Raw genomic sequence first — 27889 nt, forward strand, 5'->3', positions numbered from 1 at the left:
TACTGAGGGGCATTTTTTTCTCTCAAACTGGACAGAGTTGATAACATTTTAGTAGGATGGAGGGATTTTAACCTAATTTTAGTAGTTGCTAGAATTTCGGGGGAAATTGTGACTTGTGACTTTTAAACTTTTTTAATGCTATTAGTAATATGGGTTTTTCCCCGCTCTTCTTGCCACAGCGGTGAGAGTACTCCTCTCTGTGGGCTGCTTTGCATGAAGGTGTGATGTTTTAACCGGTGCAGTAGTGTCCTTTTGATCTGCATGAGAAGCGTGCAATTGTGAGGATAGGCGGATTTTTAATTTTAGGTTATTGGGGATGAGTCCTGGATCAACGCTTGGGTTTTACGTCAGAGAAGTAGACCCAAGCTTCTCTCCCTTCCACCTTGATGGCGGTTGGTGTTGAATATTACCCTGTACGGTCCATCATACTTAGCCTGCTTCCACTTCGTACCAGGTTGCAGATGTAGACTTCTTGCCCTGGCTGTGGTGTTTGGTATGGTAGCTTGGTGTTGAGTTCTCGAGCGCTCCGGTGATGTACTTGTTTAGTCAAAAACTTGGCAGTCCTTGTCAGCTCGGAGAGGTACACATGCATCTCATCCCCCAATGCCTGAGAGCTAGCTTCAGCGATTAATTTGGTCTGGGTCATTTGGATGGGCGTTGCCATTTGTCTGCTTGTCACAATCTGGTGATGTGTGAGGTGATGGTCGCTGCTGGGTATGTTTCTTAATGCAAACAGGGCTAGGGGGAGGCAGTTGAGCCATTTTTCATTGAGACTGAAATGAATTTTACGAATTTTGTTCTTGAGAAAACCATTCAGTCTCTCAACTATCCCGTTGCTTGGTGGGTGAGGCTTAATTGCGTGTGATAGTCAGGAGGGTGCAGATATGATCAAACATGGAGTTGGCAAAGTGTCTGCCGTTACCCGATCGGATGACGTCAGGCACTCCCCATCTCTGTATTACCTCCCTGACTAGGAACGTGGCCACTGCCTTGGATTCACAGTGTATGCAAGGGCCGGCATCGATCCACCTGAAGTAGGGGCAGACCACCACTATCAGGTACCGATAGTTGGCACATCGGTCTATCATATCAACGAAATTGCTATGTAGGGCTTTGAACGACCCTGTAGGTCGAGGAATGGTCGACGCAAAGACCTTCAGCATGGGTTTGGGTGAATATAGTTGAAATACAGTGCAATCGTTGAGGTATATAGTTCTTATTGCGGCCATGTTGGGGATAAACCAGTCACTTTTAAGCTCCACTGCCATGTTATCTTTGACAATGTGCATGGGCAGGTGCAGCTGCGGTAAGGTTATGTCAACTAAACTGCGGGACATAACGGGTTTCCCTGAAGGGGGTTTGTTTGTAAATGAGGTTGTGTGCAGCCCCTGGCCAGCCACCGTTTCTTTTCTTCAGCAGGGGCTGTCTCCTGTAGTTACAATAGATATAAACTTGCCGTCTCCGTGTACGGTTTGTCGTGTGATACTTTGGGCTCCTCATTCGGCTGCAAGGGCAGTACGTGAGCCTCATGAAACCTCCCATATGCTGCTCTCTTCGCCATCTGGTGTGCTAACGCATTTTCACGGTGCACAAAGTCTTTCCCCCCATATGGGCAACACACTTAACCACGACTACGTGTGTTGGTAAAGTTAGCATGTCTATCAGCATTTCCAGGAGATCCAGGTGCATGATTGGGGTGCTGTCTGATTATAGGAACCCTCGTCTCCTCCACCTTATGATGCTTGAGTGCACGGTGGTGGTGACGTATGCAGTGTCAGAGTAGATGGTCACCATCCTCCCGGAGCTGTGGATGAGGACTTCAATTAATGCTGTTAGCTCTGCTGCCAATGCTGTTAGCTCTGCTGCCTGCACGTATAGGTGGGGGAGGAGAGTCCGTTGCACTGTGACTCGTAGGCTGTCTGATTTGTCGTGACTAGAGGCTATCACCACGGCAGCTCACATGTGCCTCACCCCTGTCTCCTGGTCTGTTGTGGAGGAACCATCAATAAACAGCACATCGCTATCAGGAATGGTATCTTCTTCAGCCTGGCTGATCCCTTTGAGGATATGAGCCGCACAATTGTGGATCTCCTCACCCTCCTTAGCCTCGAGCACTAGGAAAGCGTCAGGGTTCACCAAATGGCATAGTATTATTTTTAGCGATGGCCTGGAGAGCATTAGTTTGTACCACGACACCCATTGCGTAGTCAGCGCGCTCTTTCCTTTTTGTATGACTGCAAACACCGAATGCTCTGCATACAAGATCAGAGGTACCCCCATCACAATGGAAGGGATTTTGTAAACAGCAAAGGCTGCAGCGCCCAAGGCCTGTTCCCATGGGAATTGGCCCTGCATGACTGAATCTAACAGTCTGCTGTAATCCAGGGGATACTTTAGGGTTAGGATGGCGGCCATGACTCGTCCGTTACTGTGGCTGAACAGGAAGAACTCCTTCCTAAAGTCGGGCGTACCTTACATAGGGCTTGAGAAATTTCTGCATTTAGTTTGACAAAGGTTTCTTACATCTTGGATTTCCAGACCAGCTCCTTATTGCCAGTTTTGGCCTTTTTCATTGTCCCGAGCAAGGGGACGATGAGCGTGCTATAATCAAAGACCCATTGTCACACAAAATTGCACAGACCTAAGAACTTTTGCATACCCTTCTTTGTCCTGTGTGGCGGCAGGGCCCTGGTGGAATCTGCCCGTTCCAGTGTAATCCGCCAGTCAGATGCTGAAATAAGCTGGCCTAGATAACTAACCTTGTTTTGCACATATTGTACTTTACCTTATTCCACCTTATATCCTCTTGTGGCAAGTGCAGTTAGGAGAGCTATTGTCTCTTGACCACACATCCTCAGAGGGACTGCAGACCTAGATGTTAACAGCATACTGTATGAGGGTGCTGTTCGACTGAAAGTTGGCGAGGTCTTTTCTCAGTATTCTGCTGAAAATACTGGGCGAATCGCAGTATCCTTGTGGCAGTCTCCTGTATAGCAGCTGGACCCCGTGGAAGGTGAATGCTGTGAGGTACTGACAATCAGGGTGCAATAGGATGCTGAAGAATGCATTCTTTATGTCTACCACTGAGAAATAGCAGGCACCTGCCGGTATGCCATTAATATGACAGAGGGGTCCGGTACCACAGGGAATTCTGAGACCACAATGTCATTGAGGGGGCACAGATCCTGCACTAGACGCCAAAAACCTCCCTGGCTCTTTTTGATAGGGAAAATCAGTCTATTGCAGGGAGTAACCCCCCACATGGAGGACCCCACCTGGATCATGGAGGCTATGTCCTTTTCTGCATCTGGAGGAGAGGTCCTGACGCACATGCGGAAGAAGTGCCCCCTCACTCCATGTTATCCTCACTTGGCCCGCAGTGTTGATAAGCCCTACATCGTAGGGCCCCAGGGCCCACAGTTGGTGTGGCACAGAAGCCAAGTCCTTCTCCTGTCATGTAGCGAGCACTGCCAAGCGCACCGGGGCCTCACTCCATATTTCTACCCTAGGATGGATGGGGTTCATGAAGATGATCTCTGGGGCCCCCAGGTAATAGCCGAAAAGGTGGTCATCTGTTATTTACCGTACACTGACGCCGGTTACTGGGAAGATGGCGCATGCCCACATTACATTTGTATGGTCTGTGGCAAGCAGTATATCGTACCTGGGCCGTATCTCAACGACTTCCAAGCAGAACAGGTCTTCCTGCAAGGGTTCCGCATCCACAGTGAGCCTCCAGGCCGACATAAACACGGGTGGCAGTTGCAACTTGTCCTAACTCGGGGGTGTAAGCCACGTGGTGAGTTCAGCACTGGTAAAGGCCGGCAAATTGGTGGGTGTCGCTCTCGCCTGTCCCACCGTGCTCTGTGGGCCTACCAGGGACATGAGCCTGATCGTGGGGACTCCTGGGGTGGAACATGTCATTGTCCCGTCTTTAGAGAAATGGATGGTCATATTTAATTTGCCCATTAGATCTCTGCCCAGGAGGTTAGCAGGTGACAAGGTGTGATACAGCAGTTGCCCCTTCACTCTGCTGCCTCCCACCTCTAGCTCTAAGGGTTTCCGGAAGGGTACCCTTATGAGTGCACTCGAGAATCCTAGTGTGCCCATTCAGTCCCAGGACATTATATAAGACTTTGATGCTTCGGGGTCAATCAGACTGTGAGCAGTATCATTTATCAGGATGGTCACCGTGGGTTACTCGTCGGATCGCTGTGTCATGGACCGCATGGGTCACATGAGCGTTGGGGTGTCTTCCTCGCCAGTTGGGTGCTGGACTGGCAAATTACTTGAGGTTGCAAGAATGGAGGAGGAGATGTCCTGGCCCTGGCTTGGGATTCCCTATACAACTTCCTTGACCCTTGTGACTTCATGCTGTGTCCTTCTTGAATCTCTGAGGCGCTGTTCTCATTAACGCCACCACCTTCTGTGCCGTGATGGCTACAGCTGTTCTGACTGGTGTTGCCTTTCCCCTGTGCAGAGTTTCAGCGGCAACCACATCTCGTTTCGTTCCCTTTCTACTTGCTCTCATCTCTGTTTCTTTCTCTACCTGCTTCCTTTCCCATTTTGTAAGGCATTGCTGCATGTAGGAGAAATCCCAGACAGGGTTTCCTTTCCTGTATCTGATACAATCCTCCACTATTGCCATGTCTTCTGACTCAAATGACCCCTGTGTGCCATAACCGATTAAACTACCTCTCTTCTTTTATCCATTCCGCTAGGAGCTCGCAAAAGGGGCGAGCAAACCTTTCCCCATCTTCTCTGGCTATAATTTCTCTAGAATGAGCTGGCCTACTTCGCGTCTCTGGGATCTGTGAAAGCTACTTTGGTGGCTAGCCTATTTGTCCCAGGCATCTAGTCTGGATGTGTTGGGTGAGTTCTGTGATGTTGGTATCAAATGCTCCCCCCTCAGGTCAGTGAAGTACATGAGTTTTGGTATGGGCGTGCCACACTCAGCAGTGTTTCTCTAGTTTTATGGCCTGCATGTGGTCTAGCGGAGTCTCCATGATGGATTAGGATGCATGTTTGTTTTAAGGTCTTTGCAAATTTTTGATGGTCTTGAGAGGTTTTTTAAATAATCACAATTCTGCTCAAATTATGAGGTTCTGTGTACACGGGGTGGTACCGAAAACCAATTTACTTGATCATGCGCTCGAAAAATACTGATGCAGTAAAAAGAATTGATTAACATGAAACTAGACACAAAAGTATAATGAAATAATACCAACCTATAAAACAAGTGCAATTGTTAGTTCAGAGCAGTACGAGTTGATTTGTAGCAGGAAACTAGCAATCATGAACCTTTGATTTGCATAAGGGTTAATATTACCTAAAGCATAGACTTACTAACATGACATAACATTTAAACATGCAGCATTATTTGCAAACTTTCTAACTCCCAGCGATCCAAGTGGAGAGAAAAAAGGGAACACCTCTCACTTCTTTTAGATGTTACCAGTGTGGAATCGATAGCACTTAGATAAGATTTGTGACCTAAAAATAAGTTTGAGATCTTAGCTCCATATCACAATAAAAGCCTATGCGAACTGACTTGCTTCCGTCCCCAGTAGTCCAAGCTATTGCTTACTGTCACCCAGGGATGAGGCGTATCCTCTGATCCACGACCAGTGGTACGAGCGATCCTTACTAACACCCAGGGAAAGGCGTACCCTGTCGCATGCCCATGGTCAGGCTATCCCTTACTAACACCCAGGAAAGAGGCGTGCCGTGTGCTCCACTCGTAAGGTCAGGTAGCTACCTTTGCCTTCCTCTAGCGTGCTGACTAGGGGAAAAACAAACGTCATCTAGCTTGTCCTAGTTTGTCATACCCCACACGTTGAGACTAGAAACAGATGTAGTTTATTACCCTGTGATGGCTGTCTCCGAACAGACCTCTGCCCCATGGATTCAGCAGAACTTCTACTCAATTATGGCATTTGCAGTGTTTCGCGGAGTATTTTCGTAGGGTTTATTCCTCTGTGTCGGACAGGCCGCCCGAGGACTCGTCTGATCTCCTCCGTGATATCGAGCTGCCCTGCCTCTCTGACATAGATAGGGATGATTTGGATGGTGACATAACGGTTGACGAGGTGGCGGGGGCGATTCGCGCGTTAAACTCGGGTAAGGCCTCTGGACCGAATGGACTGCCGATCGACCTGTACAAACTGTTCCCGGATAGGGTCGCCCCTCACCTGCGCGCCATGTTTTTGGAGGCGCGGGGGGATGGGATCCTTCCGTTGGATCAGCGGCTGGCGTCGATCGTGGTCATACATAAAGAGGGTAAACCCCGAGATAGGTGCGCCTCCTATCGGCCCATTTCACTCCTCAACGCTGAGCCGAAAATTCTGGCCAAACTCCTGGCTACCCGTTTGAGTAGGGTGCTTGGCGATTTGGTCCACCCGGATCAATCTGGCTTCATCCCGCACCGAAACACAGCATTAAACCTTAGGCGTCTTCATGGCGTCATCGCCAGGGCGGGCACGCTGCGTGAACCGGCTATTGTGGCATCTCTTGATGCCACGATGGCCTTTGACACGGTGGAGTGGGCATACTTATGGGCCGTGCTGGCCAAGTTCGGTTTCGGTCGCGGTTTTGTGAGTTGGGTCCGGTTGCTGTACGAGGGGCCACTAGCGAATGTTGTGGTGAATGGTCGGGCATCTACTCCGTTTCAGCTTGGTAGGGGTACTCGGCAGGGTTGCCCCCTGTCGCCTCTGTTGTTCGCCCTCGCCCTTGAACCGTTGGCTGCGTGGATACGTTGGCACCCGGATATACGGGGCCTTCGGTGGTCGCCTGATCACGAGGACCGTATTTCGCTTTATGCCGATGATATCCTACTGTATCTTGCCTCACCTAAGAAGTCACTTATAGTGGTCTGTGACGTACTCGCATCGTTCGGTAGGAACTCGGGGCTTGTGATTAATTGGGGCAAATCGTACTTGTACGTTCTTAGTGGCGAGGTCCCACCGATCCCTAGAACATGTTCGATACAGGTTGCCCAGCAGGGTTTCGTGTATTTGGGGATTTTTATATCCATGGATCCTGCTGTGCGCTATGAGAGGAATCTGCTCCCCCCCTTGGCGCGCTTGAGGCGAGATGTTGAAGGTTGGCGGAGGCTGCCGCTCTCCCTTGTTGGGCGTGCGGCCCTGTTCAAAATGATGTCTCTTCCCCGCTTCCTCTATGCCCTCCAGAACACCTTGGACTGGGTACCGGCCAAATACTTTCGGGAGGTCGAAGGCCTCCAACGGACGTTGCTGTGGGATGGGCGGCCGCGAATAGCTATTTCAAAGTTGACGCTCCCATGGTACGATGGGGGCATTGCGCTCCCAGACATCCGACGGTACTATTGGGCCACGCAGCTGAGCGCGATAAACCATGGGTTTTATGGCCCTGCCCTCAGCCCTGGGTATGCCCTGGATAGGTGGCTGCTGCGTGGCGGCAACTACTACAGGGCGTTGTATTCGCGGTCCTTAGACTCGTCCCTCACGGGGCCCACAGGTGTGGCGGTGCGTGTATGGAAGATGGCGACTGATTCGTTGGGCTGGAAGGATAGGCTCACCCTCGCTACCCCATTGTTTGAATCGGAAAGATTGGGAAGACTCTGGCATACGAAGGGCTTTGATAAGTGGGACCTGATAGGTATATCCAAGGTGGGAGATGTGCTGCATAAGGGGAGGGTGAAGTCCTTCGAGGAGTTGCAGACTGAGTATGAGCTAGGGCCCTCAGAGTATTTCAGGTATATCCAGCTGCGTCACGCCCTCCGATCAGTCCTCGTGGAGGGTGAGAAGGTGCCGGAGTCCTCTCCCCTTGAGGACCGAGTCCTTGATGGTCATATGCCCGAGAGCACGATCTCGCTCATATATAAGAAGTTGATTAACGTCCGGGCAGGTATGCTTTTGGGGCTGAGAGAACAGTGGACTAGGGATGGCCTTGAGTTGGATAATGAGGACTGGCAGTCAGCGGTTTCTTCTCCTAAGGAGGTTGCGATCCCGTCGCGTCTGAGGCTGGTGCAGCTTAAAATACTGCACCGGGTGTATGTGACGGGGCCAAGGCTGGTCCACATGGGATTCTCGGAGGACGGCCTGTGCAGAAGGGGATGTGGTATGGTGGGTACTTTCCTGCACATCATTTGGGAATGTGGTGTCATTGTGGAGTTCTGGAGGAGAGTCCATGCAGTTATGGGGGAGGTGACGGGCACTGCGGTACAGCCGGAGGCGCGGTGTTGCCTCCTGAACGTCTGGGGGCCCACTGACCTCGATGAGGCGCAGACCCAATGGGTGACTCTGGGTAACATGGTAGCTAAAAGGGATATCGCGCGATTGTGGGGCTCCTCGGGACCCCCTACACTGACCGCGTGGAAGGAGAACATGGACTGGAGCATGTTTAGGGAGAAGACGGTCTACTGCTCTAGAGGTCGCCCCCGGAAGTGGCATGCCATCTGGGGGCGGTGGAACCAATACAGGGGGGGAATATGTCTTGCCCCGGATCTGGAACCTCCCGAGGAACAGCTTTCCCCCTGACCTACTTTCCAGCACAGTTTGGTTTTAGGAACCGTTTTGGGCCTCTGCTGTCCCCCTTCTTCCTCCGTACACAGTCTTGTAACTAGTAGATGAGTGGGGTCCGGCCTCCCCTGGGGGCTTTCGCCATGGGCTTTCAATGTCCTTGCCTTGCTGGGGTTTGTTGTGAGTTTTTTCTGTGTTTATTTAAAATTGGACCTTTGCATTACTCTTTGAACTGTATTGGGGACACATCACTGTATCTAACTCTCAATGCTGCCGAACCTTCGGGCTGTCGGCTGAATAGCTGTGTCCTGAATTTCGAAATAAAGGTTTTCAAAAAAAAAAAAAAATTATGGCATTTGCTCACCAATCTTTTTGCACAGAATCGGGTCCTTCCTTCGACAGCAGTCGGGCTCAATGAGCCAATACCCCCTGGCTGGCTCGCCAAAATGTTGCTCGGATATGAGTTTACCTTAAATACATGAAAAGACAAGAGGTGTTGGGCAAAACAGGAGCAAATTGGTTTGTTTAAACACTGTGGCCGGGAGAGCCTCGTCAGAGTGCCTCTGCTCAAAGTCTCTCGATGTGCCAAGTCTTGGCCTCTATTATATACAGTTCATGAGGTACAAAAAAGCAATATTCTACATTCCAAACAAGCATCTCAGTCATTATTTTACAAATGCAGGCATCTGATAAGGACACAGATGGCTCCTCACCTCGGGGAGACCTAGTTTGGGTCAGTGTGTAGGTGTGCAGATGCCCGGCATGAGGAGCACGTGATCACTATGTGTGGAGTGCATGTTGTGTCCTGATCGGTTGAGTGTTTCTATCTACATGTGTTATCTAGCTTTGTGGTATTTTGGGGAAAGCGAGCCCTTGGCCAAACGTGTTTTATTGGCGCCAATTTCCTCTGACCTGTTTGTGGTGCAATTATCTATCTGTGGGATCGATCAGGGTTTTCCTTGGGTACGCGTTTGTCTTTAGGTTAAGAGGGACCCCACCTGTGACCTGATATTCGATAGGAGTGTGTCATAGGACTTGTCTAACCACATATCTCTGACTCAAGGTTGATGGGGAGGTCACCTTGGGTAATCCGACAGCAATGATACAAGCTCATTGGAACTCCTGAAAATAATTTGGCAGTCTCTGGTATCATTTCTATCTACATCCTTAACATTGTATATACAGTTGCCGTAGCATATATTGACATTGTTCTTACTGGTATTGACACTGTTAAGTTTGCAAAAGTCATAACATACATCACCGTTGTTTTTACTAGCAACAGTATTGTCATTTGTGCAAGGATTATGACATACATTGATCTCGTCCTTGCTGTCGTCGGCGCCATTGTGCAGGTACTGGTTATGGCATACATTGATATTACATTAACTGTTATTGCAGGGCTTAATTTGTGCCGGTGCTTTCCGGTGCTTAGCACCAGCACTTACTTGACAGGGCCGGGTCTACACTCGGCTGCACTGCGTGCACCAGGCGCACGTCACATTTTTCAATTTAACTTAAACTTACACTACTGTGTGTCTATACTTACTGTCAGACTTTCGTTCCGTGCCTCATCGTGTTTACGCATTGCATGCATCTCCCGAGGAGTGAGTGAGTCAGTCACAGAGTCACACATACTGTAGTTTGTATTATTATTCAAATATAAACGGTGTTGATCACATGATGTCATGATGGCGGCATCGTCGCACTGTGTACCGTGCCGCGGAGGCCTTAACCATATACTTGCTGCTGTGGGCAGGCCGGAGGAGGACACTGGTTCGGGCGTTTTTTGGGCTGGATTTTGGTTAGGGGCTGTGCGACAACGTGCCAGATTTTTTTACACATTGGCACGCCCCAGCATAACCACCGCAGCGCGCAACAGGCAGCTGAGCTCACTCACCATGATGAGTCATCGCCTTCAAGTTGGCCCCGGCGCCCATGGCGCCCGACCCGACGACCTTGGTGGCGCGGTTGAATTGAGGGCATCGATCAGCCAGTACTAGACTACTAGTAGTACTGTGTCTGGTACAATTAAGCAGCAGCAGGCCAGCAGTAGTTGCACCCGTTCGGACCAGGCCTAATCACAGCCGGCTGTGTCAGAGTCCCTGCCGGCCAGCCCACCACAGCAGGAAACGGTTAAGACTGAGGTTAACTTAAGTAGTTATGACACCGACACAGTATCCTGTTTACTGTTGTTAATTGCACAATTGTCACTTTTCCTCATGTAACGTAACGTTTGCTCTTGTATTATGCACACTTGTAATTTTCTCCTCATGAAACGTTATTGTTACTATTGTGAAGCGCTCTGACACCTTCGGGTAGAGCCCGCGCTATATAAAAACGCATAAATAAAATAAATGTAGTGTGTGTTTTGTTGTCCACAAGTCCTCTTCGGGAAGCCTCTCCAAGCACACAAGCCTCCAGCGAGCCTTTCATAGCCAGCAGCGTGTTCGGCGCCCAGAAGCGGGGGCATTTAATGTGTAGGAGCTACCGGCCACCTAGCACTCTAAAGGGACCGCATCACATGGAAAGTGCAGAAGGACATTTAGCCAGTCAACATACAGGGAGATTGGAATCTCTCTCATAGAGGTCACTCTGATTGTGTGTAACAACGTGCTCGTGCTTCGTGACGTAAATGCAGTTCAAATGTCTCCTGAGTAACTGTTGGTGTTTTGAGGACAGTAAGCAGAGCGAAAAAAGGGGTACATGCTCATACAATGCAGGTCGTCTAATGCTTAAATGCAATTTGCGACCACTCTCTTGTTTTATTTAGTTATGTATTTATTGTTCAAATGTTAAACCTTTTTTTCTCTCCCCCCGAGGCTGCATAGAAAAATGTCAGAAAAAGACATATGCAGCAAAAGTGTTTCCTCTTTTTTTGGATCCATTTCGCAGCGGAACGAATGAAGGAAGGCAGAGGAAAGAAAAGTCACGGTTTTAAACAAGTGACCTGGAGCACGACAAAAAGGTAGAGAATACGAGAAAGAGAGGGGGGCGACTGCTCGCAGCGGAGCAGGAGAAGTGAACACTGTCCTTGACTTCTCTGGGCAAGAAGGAAACTACAACCCTTTTCCTTCTGTGCCCACCCGTCCTTGAACAGCCACGAACGGCCGGGCTATTTCGGCCGTCCTGGGACGCATATCTAAAATAATTAAGTAGGGGAACGGACTGTATTAAATGAAAGAAGTAGGGGCACGCCGTGCCCTGCTGATCCCGCCCACTTCGACCACTGGATGCCAGTAACCCTAAAGTGAAAAACTTCACCGTTATTCATATTTTCCCCCCTCTATAGTTTTTTGTTTTATATGGCCCTCCCTAATCATCTGACCCTGCTCCCAACATATACGCAGGGGAGAGGAGCATTGAGGGAGCTATATGTCATATGTAAAAAGAAAAACTTAAAAACTGGGCCTCTTTACTCCCACTGAACAACCCTCAAGATACCCCCTCCTACCCCAAATTAAACACGCATAGCCAATAGTCTCTCTTCTGGGACCTTATAAGTATTTAGTTATGCAACACAATATCCTTGGTGCAACAACATCAACGGTTGCATGGCTAAGCACTTATAGGGTCCCAAAGGAGAGACCTATTGGCTATGCCAATGCTTGTTTACTTGAGCCAGGATTTCTCCAGGGCATCCGCATAGGTCCCAGTAGTGCGTTCTACCTCGTGGGTGTGGCATTGGGGGGCGTCACAAGTGCTAATCTTTTAAGTGAAGGTCACTGAAGCGTCTGGGACAGCTTGCAATGGAGCTAGAAGGTGAAAAAATGGGTAGGCCTGGCTTACAAGCCACAGCTTCCAAGGGCCAGGCTTTCTGCTGCAGTAGCTTCTGTTAGTTTTCCACCTTGTCTAGCTAGTGGAGCCCAGAGAGAAATAATGCGGTCACTGGGCAGTGCTAGAAGTCCTACCGGAAGTCCAGCCATCAGCTTGTGTGTACTGCTGCTGGTGATTATGATGAGCCTTAGTAGGCAGTAGATCGGACACACACACTTTTGTCTTTGGCCGTCCTAGGGTTCAAGTTCCTAACCTAAACCAATACCAATCCGCACAATGTGATTTTTCAATAGGGGAGGGGCGGGGGCCTGCCGCAGTACGGACCTGCCTGCCGCTACTGTATGTAGAGAGACGACTCGAGTAGAGAGAAAGCCAAGGCCCTGCTCGGCGTGTACGCACAGCTGCTTTGTTGTCCAAACATGGCACGCATCAGCCGCGGCCATGCAGGATGAATTGGGTTCAAAATCACAGCACTGCACAACATAAGCCTTTTATCTCACTTGTAAGAGATCTTGATTCTTAAAATATTTAGTTCCTCAAAAGAGTTGACGCTGTTGGTAATTAAAGCCTAGACTTAGGGTGTTTCCAATAAAAGCTTATTTCTCAAAGTGGTACACCAAAGAGAACAGTGATGGTGTGTGCTATTAGAATATGGGAGGGATGGGATGGAACAACCTGGGAGGAATGGAAGGAATGGAAGGATGGAAGCGACTACCTGCTTTATGCTGTTTTGTGAAGGAAAAACACCTGTCCTTGTTCATGTCCCATGGTGCTATGAGCCATAAAGAAGCTTTTGCCTTATCCAGTAGGATCGGAATAGCTTGAGGTTATCTCTCAGTAGCAGCCTACACCTGGTCGAAATTCAGGCCTCACCTGAATGTTCTTATGGTGTTGCTATATTTTGAGATTCTTTTAGATTTTTACCAAATTTCAGATATAAGCTGGGGTAATTGTTTGACAATAATGCTTTTCCTTATTGTTTTATTAGACATATTGTATGGCTTTTATTCAAGATGATAGTAGAGTTGCTAGTTACAATTTAGTTAACAGTCTCCATTGTTACCATAAAGCATTTTACACTGAAAAATATCTGATGCTATCCAAACGCCTGATCTACTTTTGTGACTTACATTTTTTTGCCATGTTTATAAAGTACTTCCCAAAATAGTGTTGACATTGGTTGCTTAAGACTGCACTCTGTCTTGACTCTTCACTTCTCGGGCCGTTCCCCACAATATGCAGTTTGGTTTCACTTTCTGGTGGTCTCTCACTTGGCCTGTATACTAAATGATTGTGAACACTCCTGAAACATGATGCAATGACTTAAAAAGGGTCAAACATAAACTGGTAAAAGGATTCAACACCATAGCCAAATGTTCTCAGCATGTGTCTGATCACTCCAAGACTGTGAACTCTGTGCTGTAAAATGGAGATCTGCAATCCTGCAGCTAAAATCTAGTAACTTCGGATGAGCAGCTCCGTATCCCATAGGATAGCACTTTGTTAAAGTGTGCAGGTTGCAGTCTGATCCATGGAATCATGAAAGTTGGTGGATGGAGGGAAGTGTTCTCACGAGGAAGAGTTCATACTCAGCTTACCTATATTTATAGATGTTGGAACTTCATGCAGCCCTATTTTGGGCTTTGGTGGGGGGAGAAGAGTGCTTCCAGCCGGGTGCCTTATTTGCTTTGCAGAACTTTTTATGCTTGTTGATGGCTTCCACACAGTGGTCGAAGTGGGCGGGATCGGAAGGGCACGGTGTGCCCCTACTTCTTTTATTAAAAGGATTCTGTTCCCCTACTTTTTCTTTTGAAAACTGTGTCCCAGGACGGCAGAAATAGTAAAGGCCTTCAGATAAGGCTCAGCTTGCTTTCGTGGACGTTCGGGGAGGGCAGAGAAGGAAAAGGACTCGGTCTCTTCATTACTGCCCTGAGAAGACATGGACAATGTCCTCTTTGCTGGCAGCTGCCCCCCCCCCTTCCTAATATTCCCTCTCTTTCTGTCTTGCTCCTCACTTACTGAAAACCGTGACTTGAAAACACGGTTCACAACATTTTTTTCATTCTTTCATTTAGTTGCTTCCCTGTGAAATGGATCCAAAAAAGAAAAACACTCTTGTGGGAAATGCCCTTTTTCTGACAATTTTCTATTCCAAAGTGCAGCCCCGGGAGGGAGAGAAATAAAAGGTTTTAAATATGAAAAATAAATACATAACTAAATAAAGCAAGACCGAGGGTTGCAAAATGGCCAGATTGGTTTTATTCACATCCAAAAACTTTAGCCTCACTTTACAGACTTGCATTGAAGCGCTACTTTTGTTTTTTCGTCTTTCTGTGAACAGCATTGTTGTCCCCAGGTGGGAAAGTGCACCATTCCTGGAGGTACTGCAATACCTGGTTGATGGGTGTTTTGGAAAACAAAATGTGTACAATGGCTCTGTGTTTATGGATGTGGTCTTTTTAAACCATACTGCTCATGTTTTGCAAGGATATAAGCAATGGACAGTGAAACGGTTCCCTTCAGGGCCCTGTAGTCATCTTCTTAAGTTTTCAGGTAAAACCGCTTGCTGATTTCTGAATAGTGAGTGAGAGATCGTTAAGGTAACCATGTTTTTTCTGCTTACATTTCACATGCTTTACTTAATCTTGCATTAAATGCACTTTTGGTTTAATCTTTTTCAAAATGTTCACAGGGCAGGGGAACCTCCTCTCAAAACCTTACTATGAGGAAGGCTCCCTTGCTGAAATTCAGATCGATTGAGTATTACATCTGACTTACAGCAGTGCCAGTTGAAGATGTGGGAGGAGCTAACAAAGTGGGTGGAGCCAGTGGACAAATTGGGTGGAGCCGAAGAAAAGTAGGTGTGGCCTCCCCAAAAAAATTTGAGCACCTGCACTTCATATTTTACAAATTAAGCACTGAGTTATTGGCATGTTCATGTGGGCACAGGTTATGGCATACATTGATATTGCCTTTATTGGTATTGCCGTTATCAGGCCTGCACATATCTTGGTCTGCATTGACATCATATTCACCCATTCCAACACTTCCAAAGTGTTTCCTACGGATAAGATTTCAAGGTGCCCTCATTCATGGCCTGCAGAAAATTGGTAGTGTTGGTGCTGCTGAAATCAGGTGCGAGCCTTTTAGTCCTATATTACAATGGTCCGGTTTGTCTTTAGTACAGCTTATCTCTGCTACTAATGTTCTCATCGGCACTCCAACCTTTTACGATTTTTGTAAGTCGGAGCAAAATTGTGCAGTCTGGTTGATTTCAGGACATGCCTGCCTTGTAGATTGAATACCAACTGTAGCACGCATGCTTGGTTAGAGGTGGGCAGTGCCAACCATGCCTTACAACAGACTTACCGCAGTCTGCGTGGTTTCGCTCGTGCCCTGGTACACCATCAGTGGCTCTAGGCGTATGTGTCTGCTGGATAGTAGTGCATAGAGGTGGGCGAGCCAAGGTAGGCTCCGGCTAGTGGAATGGCTCTGGTTTGGGATGTGGCTCGGGTTCCTCTGTGAGGCCCAATGGAAAAACGAGCCAGGCCACTGCCCTCTCTCCTTTCTCCATTATGCTGCTCGGTAAAAGAAAAACAAGCGGCAAACTGAATAACAAAAGTGAGCTGCTGTAATACTGTTTAAACACGAATGTGGGTTTTTCACCATGGAAGTTGGAGTTTTTATTGAATACCGAACTCGAAAGTGAAAGTAGCAGACATGGTGAGGTTGTGAAGGATGGGCTCGTTGTTTGGCTCCACGGGCCTAGCCAGATGCATGGCTCAGTTCTCCCTTTGAATTTGGTGGCTTGTGTTTGTGAGCGCTGCACCAAGGTCTGAAGAGCTTGAAAGTTAGTGCCTTTTCAATCCACAAAGCAGCCCCACAAATGTAAAGTTTGAGGTGTGAAAGATGTACAAACTATAGTATTGATTATTTATGTAGCACATTCCAATAATTGAATTTTCCCTTATTGCAAAAATAATCATGGGCTTCCCTATCAATAGTGCAGTGGTACCGGGGCCCAGAGTTTGAGAGGCCCACTGCACCCCAAAGGAAGTTGGGGACCTTACTCGCATTAGGGCCCATGTCACCTTTGAGACACGGCAGTGGTACCGAAACAGGCATTGTTGCAAAGCATACAAAAATCTGCTCTTGATGACAAGAACGTTTGTTGGTTAATAAAAAATATTTTCGAACACTGTCAAAAGAAAAAACTTTTCATTTCTTACATTTTAAAAGAATCAGTACCAGGACCAAAATTCTGTCTGAAGCACTCGGCGCCGCTGCCCAAATGTCAGGGCTGAGAAATACCATAATGTTGATTTTACCTCATGCTTCTCTCTCCCGCCTCGTACTCTCCCTGCCCCCTATCTGTTGCCTGTTCCTTTTCATCCTCGCTTTTGCATGTCAACGTTTTTCTGTCTCCCTTCTCGTTTCTCCCTTAGCTCCCTTTCTCCATATTTGTCTGTCTCAAAGACTGGTGATTAAATATAAGTACCAGTCCCCAAAAAGAGTGCCGATGGGCCCCACTTGCAGCCACCGGCTGAAATTAAGCATGGACTTTATTTACTTAAGTTTGTGATTATTATTGCATTGGCTGCTTGAGCGAAGTATCCCATTTTGAAGGGAAAAAATCGTGGTACTGTAAATTCAAAAATCTGATATTTTCACTAAAGTGGAAAATCAATCTACAGAGTACGCAACTTTTCATTTTTTTAAATTTAATTTTCCATTTCATGCCCATTTGTAGCTGTGTCAGATCCAGACTTCTTTAACTGAAATATCCATTACTTCGAAGCTCCCTCCCCTCCAGGGTGCTGTTGGAACAGAGTGAGCTCCTTTTTCCTTTCACAACGAAGGTCTATGACATTATTAAACAATTTTGGGCTGATTTTGATTGACGTTAATGGGAAGATATGTCCTTCTGGCGGTTAATACTGTTCCAGCGTCATGACCCCTTTCATTCATGTCAAACAGTACTTCTTTCTCACAGCAGTGTGAATATTTTAAGTAGACGTGGATCAGCTTTACCGCTTCTCCTAAATGCACAGTTCATGCTTTCAGGTAGTTGATGAGTGCCCATTTTGTACATATTTCTTAAATTTAATTTTGATTTCCCATCCAGTTTAACAGATCGCCTGTTTCATTTTTGACTTTGAAAGGATTGTTTCTGGGTCTTTTATTGTGCAATCCAAGAGAAAGTGGAGTAGAGTAAAATTGTGCCTTTTAAACTTATATAAGGGTATTACTTTTTCAGCTCTTAAATACCTCCGTTGTTTTGTGCAGCTTGCTGTGGGTTTTTTTGTAACACAGACAGTACTACTCAAACAATAGCTTTTCAGAAAGCAAAGGGGGTGTTCCCACAACATAGTAAGCAGTCATCTAGGTTTGATTCTGGGTGCTAGCCCCAACATGGCCCCTCCTCACTGAAAAAGGAAAGTATGTTGTGCTCCATCTGGGGGGTGGTTCGCCTGCCAGACTTACGGAAGGGGGCTAACACTAAATGTCGGGGTGGCTAAAGGAGTTGGGTACTAATTAGGATAAGGGCACTCGTATCAGGTAGGATTGAAGGAAAGTCCCAGGAATGTGGTAAAGCACGTGGGTGGTGCAATCTGGGTCCTAAAGGGTAAACTGAAGTTATGGATATTACGCACAATTGATAAAGCGCGACATTCTCCTGACAAGTATCTTGGCGCTATGAAATCTTTCAGGGTGATAAATGAAAGGTTAGTACACAGGTATAAAAAAAATGGAACCACAGGTAGCTTTTCTAGCAGGGTGCTGGGTAGGAGAAAGGGTAAAGTAATGAAATCTTAGTTGAGCACTTGGAATCCCTTGGATTGGGTCATCAGTAAATCCTTCAAGCAACACATTCTTTCAGTAGGTCGAGTAAGACCTTCCTCACTGTGGATCAGTGTTTATGGGGCCCCACTAAGTATGACAAGATCGCTTCACTATAATCCTTCCACCATGGAGGTCACTTCAGTCCACCGGATGCCTCCGGGGAGGGATTCGGTCACATTTCCCCACAAAAACTTCCCCCGCACAAAGCAGGTAGAACTGTTCTCAGTGTGCTGATTTCCTTGTATTGTGCAACAATCGGCCTCCCCCCTTTAAAGTAACAGCTCCTCTTGGTTAAAGGCTCGCTCCAAGGCAGATGATCTGCAGGGTGTCTCAGAACAGCATACTCCTGCCAATGGTGAAGCGACTGGAATACAGGACATCAGCCCATCAAAAGAAAGGGGTATTCTCAATGACCCAATTGAATCTTCTTCTATAGTCAATTCTTCAAGAAATGTTGGGATTACTCCCTGACACTCCATAGTTCAGTAAGATCCCAGGATAGTTTCCAAGAACCATCACAACCTGCTGCTACTTCACACCCTCAGTTTAAAACACAAACTTGCAACCTCCATTGCCAAATATAGCTGTGATGTGGAAGTCCTATATAGTAGGCCTGCCGGTGAACCCTGCTCCGTTTGCAGTGTTTGCAAAGTTTTCCACACTCCGCGGAGCGGGCAGAGTTCAGAAAAACTCACTGAGCAGAGTTTCTTCCTCACTCGCCACTGTTAAGTTGGTGTGCGAGGAAAATCCAACGCTAGACCACCTCCCAGCGAGATTTCTCAAAGCGGGCGGTCGTGACCGCTTGCGTTCAGAAACCATCTGTTTGCATTGAGGAAGCTACCGCTCGAGTAGAAAATCTATTTGAGCGGCAGAAAGAAGCAGCACTCCACATGGTGCCATTCGCGCTGATTTTCTAACGCTGGCCAAACAACTGGTGCTAAAAATCTGTGTGAACGGTGCGACCTAACTCACTCTGGTGCTTGTGGAACTCCACCTAGTGTGACAGAGTTAGCTGCGATGTGAAAGCCCTCCAGGGTATCTTTGGCATTAACATTGGGCTTCGGGCTTCTCTTATAGTTATTCCCTAAACAAACGCATGCCACCCTGTTTGGACCAAGAGTGTGCAATAAGAATCTAAAAGGGTCTAGCGGACCTAACGATATTTTGCTTTTGTAAATCGGCCACTACGTCAAAAAGTTATGGATGAAAATGTTGTGACAAATGGCAGTTTTTCCTTACTCGTTTTCAATATTTATTTATTTCAGCAGTTAGTTTCTTTGGGAAAACCGTGAGGAATAATCTACACTTATGACCCTTTGCTGAATACCCATGGGTTTCACACTGATTTCCACCACAAACTAGAAGTAGGCTGAGAGCGCGAAAAATGGACAACCTCTTTGAAAAATGCCAAATCTGTGTTAAAAAAAAGTCTGTATTTTTTTATTCGGCTCTGCATGTTGCTGGAAGATGGTGACTTCAGCACAACAAACAGTTAATTGATGCATTTTTTTAGGAAAAATAAAAAACAGACACTACTATCCGGAGCACTTTTCTTGTATTTTGCCCTAAAAAGTCCAAATGTATCTTTATTTTTCTTATTTTCTCGGTTCCTCCAGGGGAATCCACAAACCCTAGGTACCTTTAGAATCCTCAGGATGTTGGAAAAAGGACACAATTTTGACTTGGACTGGGAGTAGGGGAGAAGGCCCAGCAGTCCAGCAGTTAGGGGTTTTTGGAGCCCCTGTTCGGAACAGCTTTGAATTTTTGATCCAGTTTCAGCTCTTCCATGCCCTCTTTGGCCAGGTCACTGTCAGTGCAGTCACACTTGTCCAGATTCTTAAAGTATTTACATCAAATATTCATGGATAGTGACCTGTGTGTTCAATATTGTAACACAGCACCAGTTCACTAATATTACTGCAAATAATCTCTATGACATCCTATACTCAGCTGGTTAGGGGCGGAGCGTGCTGTCTCAGAGGAGCAGGGGGAGGAGGGGTGATCTGTCTCTTAAGTGCGCATGATGGTTTGGCTGGCCGTCTTGGGCCGGCCAAACCATTGTGCGCACTTGGCATGTTCTCCACTGGGCTGTAATGCACAGCCTGGGTGGAGAACATGCCCAGGCTCCCAGTCTCCATCTGAGCGCCAAACCATTGTGCTCAGACCAATCACGGCGCTGCTAGCAGCAGCGTTGTGATTGGCTAGGGGTGTCTGGAAGCCTGAGTGCTTCCTGTTCCTAGACTCCTGGAAGCAGGTAAAGACCAATACGCAGCGGCTAGCATGCAAGCAAGTGCATTTTTTTTTCCACCGCTTTTAATAGCAGACGTCCTGTTTTGATCTAAAAAACTGTTTTACGGAGGTTGCATGAAACAAACACATTTTGCTGCAAAATGTCTGTAATACATTTTTATACATCAACCACTTTAAATATAAATTAAAGGAAAATGGTCAGTTTAACATAACATAATAGGTGTATTTGTAAAGCGCACAATTACCCGTAGGTGTCCCAGTGCTGAATAACAGATGTTTATTGTTACCCAACTCAATGGTACTCATTTTATCGACCTCAGATGGATGAAAGACTGAGTGGACCCGCTGGGATTTGAACCTGTGACCATGAGGTCGAACACAGGCCCCTGCAGTGGCTGCTTTAGTCCACAAAGCCACCAGACCCGGCTTCAAGGTCATCAGGGCAAGACTTTATACAGAACACAGCTGGCTGTATCAGGGGCCACCTCTGCAAGGCTGGGGCCCTGGCCCAGAGCCCACTTTGCCCATGCCTTAGAACGTCTCTGCTTTGTACCCGTGAAAAGAGGATCAGAGTTGAATACAATCAATATTGATTTTCGTGTACACTGTAATCAATAAATGCTCTGATGTACCTGCACAACCACAGCTTTGAAAGTGAGCTGATTCAGTTCCATTGTGTCGCCTGCTTCATTGTTTTCTTAAATGTGCTATGTTTTTACATTAATGGCTGCCTTAACACCTCATAATTAATAGCTGGATGCTCGTTTGATCTATCCGTGTGACTAAGTGAACCATTCTCTTTCAGCAACGAGCTTGTGAAAAAGAAGGCGAAGCGGAAAAGAACCCTGGGCAGCAGCCGAGCGGAAGAGGAAACACCTTCGAAAATTAAAAAGAAAAAGGCCAAGCGCGGCCCCGAGGAGTCCGCGGCGCCGCTAGACACAGGCCTCTCCCTGGCCGAAGATGAGGAGCTGGTGCTACACCTGCTCGCGGGCAGAAGCTAATTATTTCCCCTTCACATTTTTTTCTAGGTCATCTTGGCTGTTAGGGCAACAGCCTTCAAAAATCAATGTGGCGTAATAGCAGGTGGGCAGCGGCGGACGTAGATAAATGTGCGCCGTACACAATGGACCTGCCTCAAAGCTGCCCCCAGGGAGAGCGCGCAGTGATATTTCTCCCCTTGTCTGCGCATGCTTGCCTGGTGTCAAGTATCTAGCAGGAAGTGCCGGGGCGGAAACACCAAGACAGCGGGTGCTTTCAACCAGTCGTGGAGAATCTGCAGAAAAAATATAAGCCCCCCCCCCCCCCCCTATCGTTTTAAAATTATCATGTTCGTCTTTTATTATGACATTTAATTTCAAGAGTTTGCAATTGTGACGAAAATAGCAGTTTCACACTAAGGTACAGTTTCGGATTATCACAAAAGTTTCATTCTGTACAGTAGTTATGCATCTGCTCTGATTGTGTTTTTCAATGTGACTTTTCTATGCCCTTGCTTCTATCTAATAATAAAGTTGAATGTCTCGAAGTCATTTGATGCGTTAATTGTATTGTCATTTGCTGATAAAGCAAGATTTTCAATACATCGCTTTTCTATATGTCAGCATCTTCAAGCAGTGATGTATAGAGACCAGGGCTCCGCTGACCTATTGAATCTCATACATTTTCTGCATTGTAATGATATCATGTGCCTTTTTACATTAAACTCTGCCTGGCTCCTGCATAATTAGTTGAACACCGGTGAGCTGTTTGATGTGCTCCATTCCAGAATGGTTTTCGTGAGCCTTCCTTATGCTGGCAATAATGCCTGCATCAAGAAGTCCTAAAAAAGAATCCTGTTCTGCCCATACCTTAGCGCTAAATACGATTCATAAAACTGTCAGACTCCCCAAAATCAAATAAACCGTCCTACATCCTCCTGACCAGCTCGCAGGGACCGCACTCTAAACCTCTGCTTCAGCCTGCTCCTCTCTGCATGTAGGAAGTGCTAATCAGTGGTGGATGTTGAACTCAAAGTGGTGCACGCAATAGTTGCGTCCGCACTCGGGGCGGAATCTCTGCGACTCCGCGCGAACGTAAAAATACTACTTGTAAATGCCCTTTGTAAATACCTAAAGTAGTAAACTTAGACTTTCGGTATGAGTATAGACCAAAAGTCTGAGTTTACTTTTGTGAATCGGGCCTTAGCCTTTTTTTGGGAACAGGGATGGTCAGCTGGGATACTCAGGAAAGAAGCCTGGATAAAGGGAGGGAAGGGGGCCTGTAAAGACACTCTGTGAGAACAAGAAGTGGCATTTCTTTAAGTAGGAGTTAAGCTGCGAGTCGGCCAGAAAAGGGAGTTAGGATGACAGGAAAGTGCTAGGAAGTGGAGCAGAAGGAGGAATCAAAGCAAAAACACATACAATGTTTGCTTTTCAGGTGTTTCCAAACAGTACAAGTGTTCGACATAGAAGTATTTCCTCAAGTATGTCATTGAGTGTATATTGTGTATCCATGTCATAGTCTCTGTGGTGGCAGTACAGGACTGTCATACTTACTGTACCTAGTGTTTACGGGGTCCAGCATGGATCAATGTCCAGGCAGCCTCAGTAGAGAAGAAGGATGTGCTGCTTTCTGACCCTGTCTCCCTCATACACAGTGGTCAGAACTGCCTCGCATAATGTGGACATTGGGTGCAAGAAGCGTTTAAAGGAGTGTTTCCAGCAGCACAGGCTAGCCCTTGAGTCCTTACCTTACGACCAACTGAGGAGGCAACAATGGCAGCATAGCACAGAAGAATAGAGTGCCAGTAGCCCATACAGCACAGTGTTTATCACTGTAGGGTGGAGGTCTTACCTGGGATGGGCAGGCATGGCTGGTATCGAAGTGTTAGATAGTATAATGTAATATAACAATGTAGACCATTGCATAATGTAATGCAGTATAAAAAGCTACACAACATAGCCGCACAGTAAAACATAGCACAAAAGTAATTTAAAATGTATTCTCTTTCTCACACGCGCACACATACACACACATACGATGCATAGTGAGATATAATCAGTTATCATAAAAGCGTGGCATAAAATAGCAGCATAATATAGAAGTTTATAGTTTAGTAGAACAGCATGGTACAAACGTAAGTGAACAGACACATCCATGCACAAGATATCATAAGGCTGCTGTCTGTTATTGACTGTTACCATAGCATAACATAACCAAATATAAATGTATCATTGACCATACCCTTGTATAACATAGCAGATCAAGTTAGGATAACATAGCTGCTATGCTACACCACTAATTCTGGCTGCTAAGTATAGTGTATAGTACATGCAGTACTTCAACAACCTTCCATAACATATACCCATGAATAGCTGGACCTTCATGCCACACACACGCCGGTTTATGTCCTTATTTGCACACAGATGTCCACCCGTAGCCAGGGCTTTAAGTGGGCCGGGTCTGAGCACCAGCAGTTATTTTCAGGGGGCCTCAAAACTGGTCTCTATCGGCCTCTATTTTCGGGCCTCGCAGAGGTAGGCCGTTTTCATTTTTCTTTCTTGAACCAAACTTATTTTGCTCTAGCTGGAATTGCCAGGCTAGATCCTGAGGTCGCTGACCTTTGTGCACGCTGTAGATCCTTTCATGCAGATTTTTAGGTCTCGCCTGGCGAATCTCGCCATGGGGAGGACCTTTTGCAATCGATTCTCTGAAAGCCTTACATGCACGCGCAGGGATGGACAAAGATGGCTGCTCTTGCCATTTGTCCAAACCTAACAGCATGCGCTTGCATGTAAGGACAGTGGACAGTCCAACGCCATTTTGTTGAACACGCTGGCTTCCTTCAACTCTGGCTCCAGAGATGTGCACGCGCGCATGGCGGCGTGCTTTAACTTTAAACACGCTGGCTTCCTTCAACTCTGGCTATGTTTGTTCTGCGAGCCGCTAGTCTGTCCTGAAGTTTCCCTTTTGGTGTCTGGTTGCAACCAGGCTGGGTGCAGCAGTCCTCGGCAAACAGCGCTCACATCACCCAACAAATGCAACCAGCGCATAGCTTGTACTGATTTATGCATGCCATGGTCTGGTGTGATTGTGCTCTCCCAGGCGCGTTCGGGGGAGGGTCTAATGCCTTCTAGAAAAGACACTTAGAGGGGACACTGCTGAGGTCTTTAGAGCCTTGCTGAGACCACTGGTAATTAATACTTAGTGACAGAGGCGTGCTTTCACTTTAAACAGTGCACGCCCACGCATGGCGGCGTGCTTTCACTTTAAACACGCCGGCTTCCTTCAACTCTGGCTGTGTTTGTTTTGCGAGCCGCTAATCTGTCCTGAAGTTTCCCTTTTGGTGTCTGGTTGCAACCAGGCTGGGTGCAGCAGGTTGCGGAAATGGCATTACTACCACCGATGCGCGGCAAATTCAAATCAATGATCCATCATCCACGTGACCTGCACCGGAGTCTGGACCCAACCCCACGGGATCGTGCAGCACAGAGCACGCACTGTGCAGCTGCCTGCTGCTGAGCATAAATGCAGCACGTCTGTCGATGGAGTCGACGTCTTTGCGGCCAGGAGAACTCTAAGGAGTCAGGCGGCCCAGCTGTAAAACGCAATTGCTGCGGCTTGCCTCGCAAGGAAAGTTTCAGTCTCAGATAGTGGTGCGCCTCTGGACTCTCTCACAGACTCAAAAATGAGCATTATTCTATAAGTGGCGCTTAGCGCTCAGTCAGTGATCAGCTGCCTGTCCTATGGCTAAAATTATATGCACCGCAAATGAAACATAAAAACACGTATGTTTTAAAACCTATACTTTGCGAAATGTTCTCTGGACTTTAATGGAGAGAGGCAGACAAACGTCTTCTACCGGGGGCTCTGGTGACAGGAGGAAGACGTCACAAATGTGAAGGTGCTAGTGGGCGAGGTACAGAAGGCAAAAAGCATTACCTGTGGAACATGTGATGTGGAGGGGAGCGTGACAATCACAACACACATGTTTGCGCATACCCTTCCCCCTTTCAGTCTCACCCAGACACTTCTTGAATGGTAGGTTGGTCTACTGTAGGCTCCTATCAAAGAGCAGCATCCTCACTCCTAAATAAAGAAACAGAGTCGGAGTTTCTGTAGCAAAAGTGTCCGGCTTCCGGGGTGCACCCCTGGGGGGCGAGGGATCACTCTTGGGTTTGTTTTCGTGAAGGGGTGGCTGTCACTCTAAGCTTGTAGGGGTCAGTTCCTGGCTGTATACTCGGGCTGTTTTAGTCGTGCTTTTTAATGTAGGGTTGAGGGGGGTTAGTCGTCTTCCTCGCTTTCGAGGAGTGACTGGACTGGAGAAGATAACTTTTAGAGGACTGTGGAAAGGAGCAGCTCACTGCTGCTGTTCGAAATCAGTCTCTTCCTTTCTCCTCTCACGGCCTGAGGCCCTCCTGGGGTGATACCTCTAATACCCCTCCCCTCCAGATACAAGATGCAAGAGAACCGACTCAAACCGGCCAGAGCAGGTCCTGCCCCAGTAACACCTTCCCCGTCCTATGAGTTCGCACTTCAGCACTGCTCATACTAGGGCCTGCCCGCTCACAGTGACCTCTGCTGAGTGATAGCAAACAGCATGCGCGTGTCCGTAGTCCGTAGGGACTGTGGACAGCATGACGCCATTTTGCATTTTGGTGTCCTAGCAACGAAAATGCTGTTTCCTGTACAGCGTGGAAGGTGTCCTAGTAACGAAAATGGTTGTTATTTATTTATTCTTAACCGGCACGTTTCTTAAAAATACCGCTTACACTGAGTTTATATTTATTTTGTTGAAACGCGCGCCGTGTAACTTGGTGAGCATTTTTGTGTGTTTTTGTTGTTAAAAAGGCTGCTTTCAGTACGCAGCTTGCCGGGGTTTGATGACTGTGAAAGTACTCACTCTCTACTCTCTACTACTCACTCTCTACTACCCACTCTATTACTCTCTACTACTCATACTCACTCTCTACTACTCACACTCTACTACTCACACTCTACTACTCTCTACTACTCACTCTCTACTACTCTACTCTCTCTACTACTCTCTCCTACTCTCTCTCTACTACTCACTCTCTATCTACTACTCACACTCTACTACTCACTATCTACTACTCTACTCTCTACTACTCACTCTCTACTACTCACTCTCTACGACTCACTCTACTAATCTCTCTACTAATCTCTACTACTCACTCTCTACTACCCACTCTATTACTCTCTACTACTCTACTCATTATCTACTACTCACTCTACTACTCTCTACTACTCTGTACTACTCACTCTCTACTACCCACTCCCTACTACTCTACTCACTCTCTACTACTCTACTCACTCTCTACTACTCTACTCTCTACTACTCACTCTACTACTCACTCTGCTACTCTCTATTACTACTCTCTAGTACTCTACTCACTCTACTACTAACTCTCTACTACTCTACTACTCACTCTCTACTACTCTCTACTACTCACTCTACTACTCACTCTGCTACTCTCTACTACTCACTCTACTACTCTACTCACTCTACTACTCACACTCTAGTACTCACACTACTACTCACTCTCTAGTACTCACACTACTACTCTACTCTCTACTACTCACTCTCTACTACTCGCTCTCTACTACTCTACTACTCATGCTACTCACTCTACTACTCACTCTACTACTCTCTACTACTCACTCTCTGCTACTCTACTACTCACACTCTACTACTCACTCTAATACTCTACTCTCTACTACAACTCTACTCTCTACTACTCACTCTACTACTCTCTTCTATTCCCTCTCTACTCCTCTCTACTGCTCACTCTCTACTACTCACACTCAAATACTCACTCTACTATTCACTCTACTATTCACTCTCTACTATTCACTCTCTACTATTCACTCTCTACTATTCACTCTCTACTACTCACACTCTACTACTCTACTACTACTCTCTACTACTCACTCTCTACTACTCTACTCTCTACTAACTCTACTACGCACTCTACTACTCACTCTCTACTACTCACTGTCTACTACTCTACCACTCTCTACTACTCACTCTCTACTACTCACTCTGCTACTCACTCTCTGCTACTCTCTACTACTCACACTCTACTACTCACTCTACTACTCGCTACTACTCTACTCACTGTACTACTCTACTACTCATTCTACTACGCTGCTACTCCCTCTACTACCATCTACTACTCACTCTGCTACTCACTCTCTACTACTGTACTCTCTACCATTCTACTCTCTACCACTCACTCTCTACTACTCACTCTACTATGCTCTACTACTCACTCTACCACTCTCTACTACTCTACTCACTCTCTACTACTCACTCTCTACTCACTCTACTACTCACTCTCTACTACTCACTCTCTAATACGCTACTACTCTCGACTCACTCTCTACTGCTCACTCTACTACTCACTGTACTCTACTTCTCACTCTACTCACTCTCTACTACTCACTCTACTACTCTCTACTCACACTCTACTCTACTACTCTCTACTACTCTACTCTATACTACTCTACTACTCACTCTACTA

At 46.9% G+C, this 27889-nt stretch overlaps 1 protein-coding gene across 1 annotated transcript in view; it reads left to right on the plus strand.

Moving 5' to 3' along the window:
* DDX10 (DEAD-box helicase 10) overlaps positions 1 to 21895 on the plus strand; it is an 867511-nt gene extending 845616 nt beyond the window's left edge. The window contains exon 18 of the mRNA XM_085621530.1: positions 21172 to 21895. Coding sequence (XP_085477656.1) covers positions 21172 to 21367 — 196 coding nt within the window. The 3' untranslated portion in view covers positions 21368 to 21895. The remainder of the gene's footprint in view (positions 1 to 21171) is intronic.
* The last annotated feature ends 5994 nt before the right edge of the window (positions 21896 to 27889 follow it).

This window comes from Triturus cristatus, chromosome 8 (assembly GCF_964204655.1).
Source record: "Triturus cristatus chromosome 8, aTriCri1.1, whole genome shotgun sequence".
Classification (NCBI taxonomy): Eukaryota; Metazoa; Chordata; class Amphibia; order Caudata; family Salamandridae; genus Triturus; species Triturus cristatus.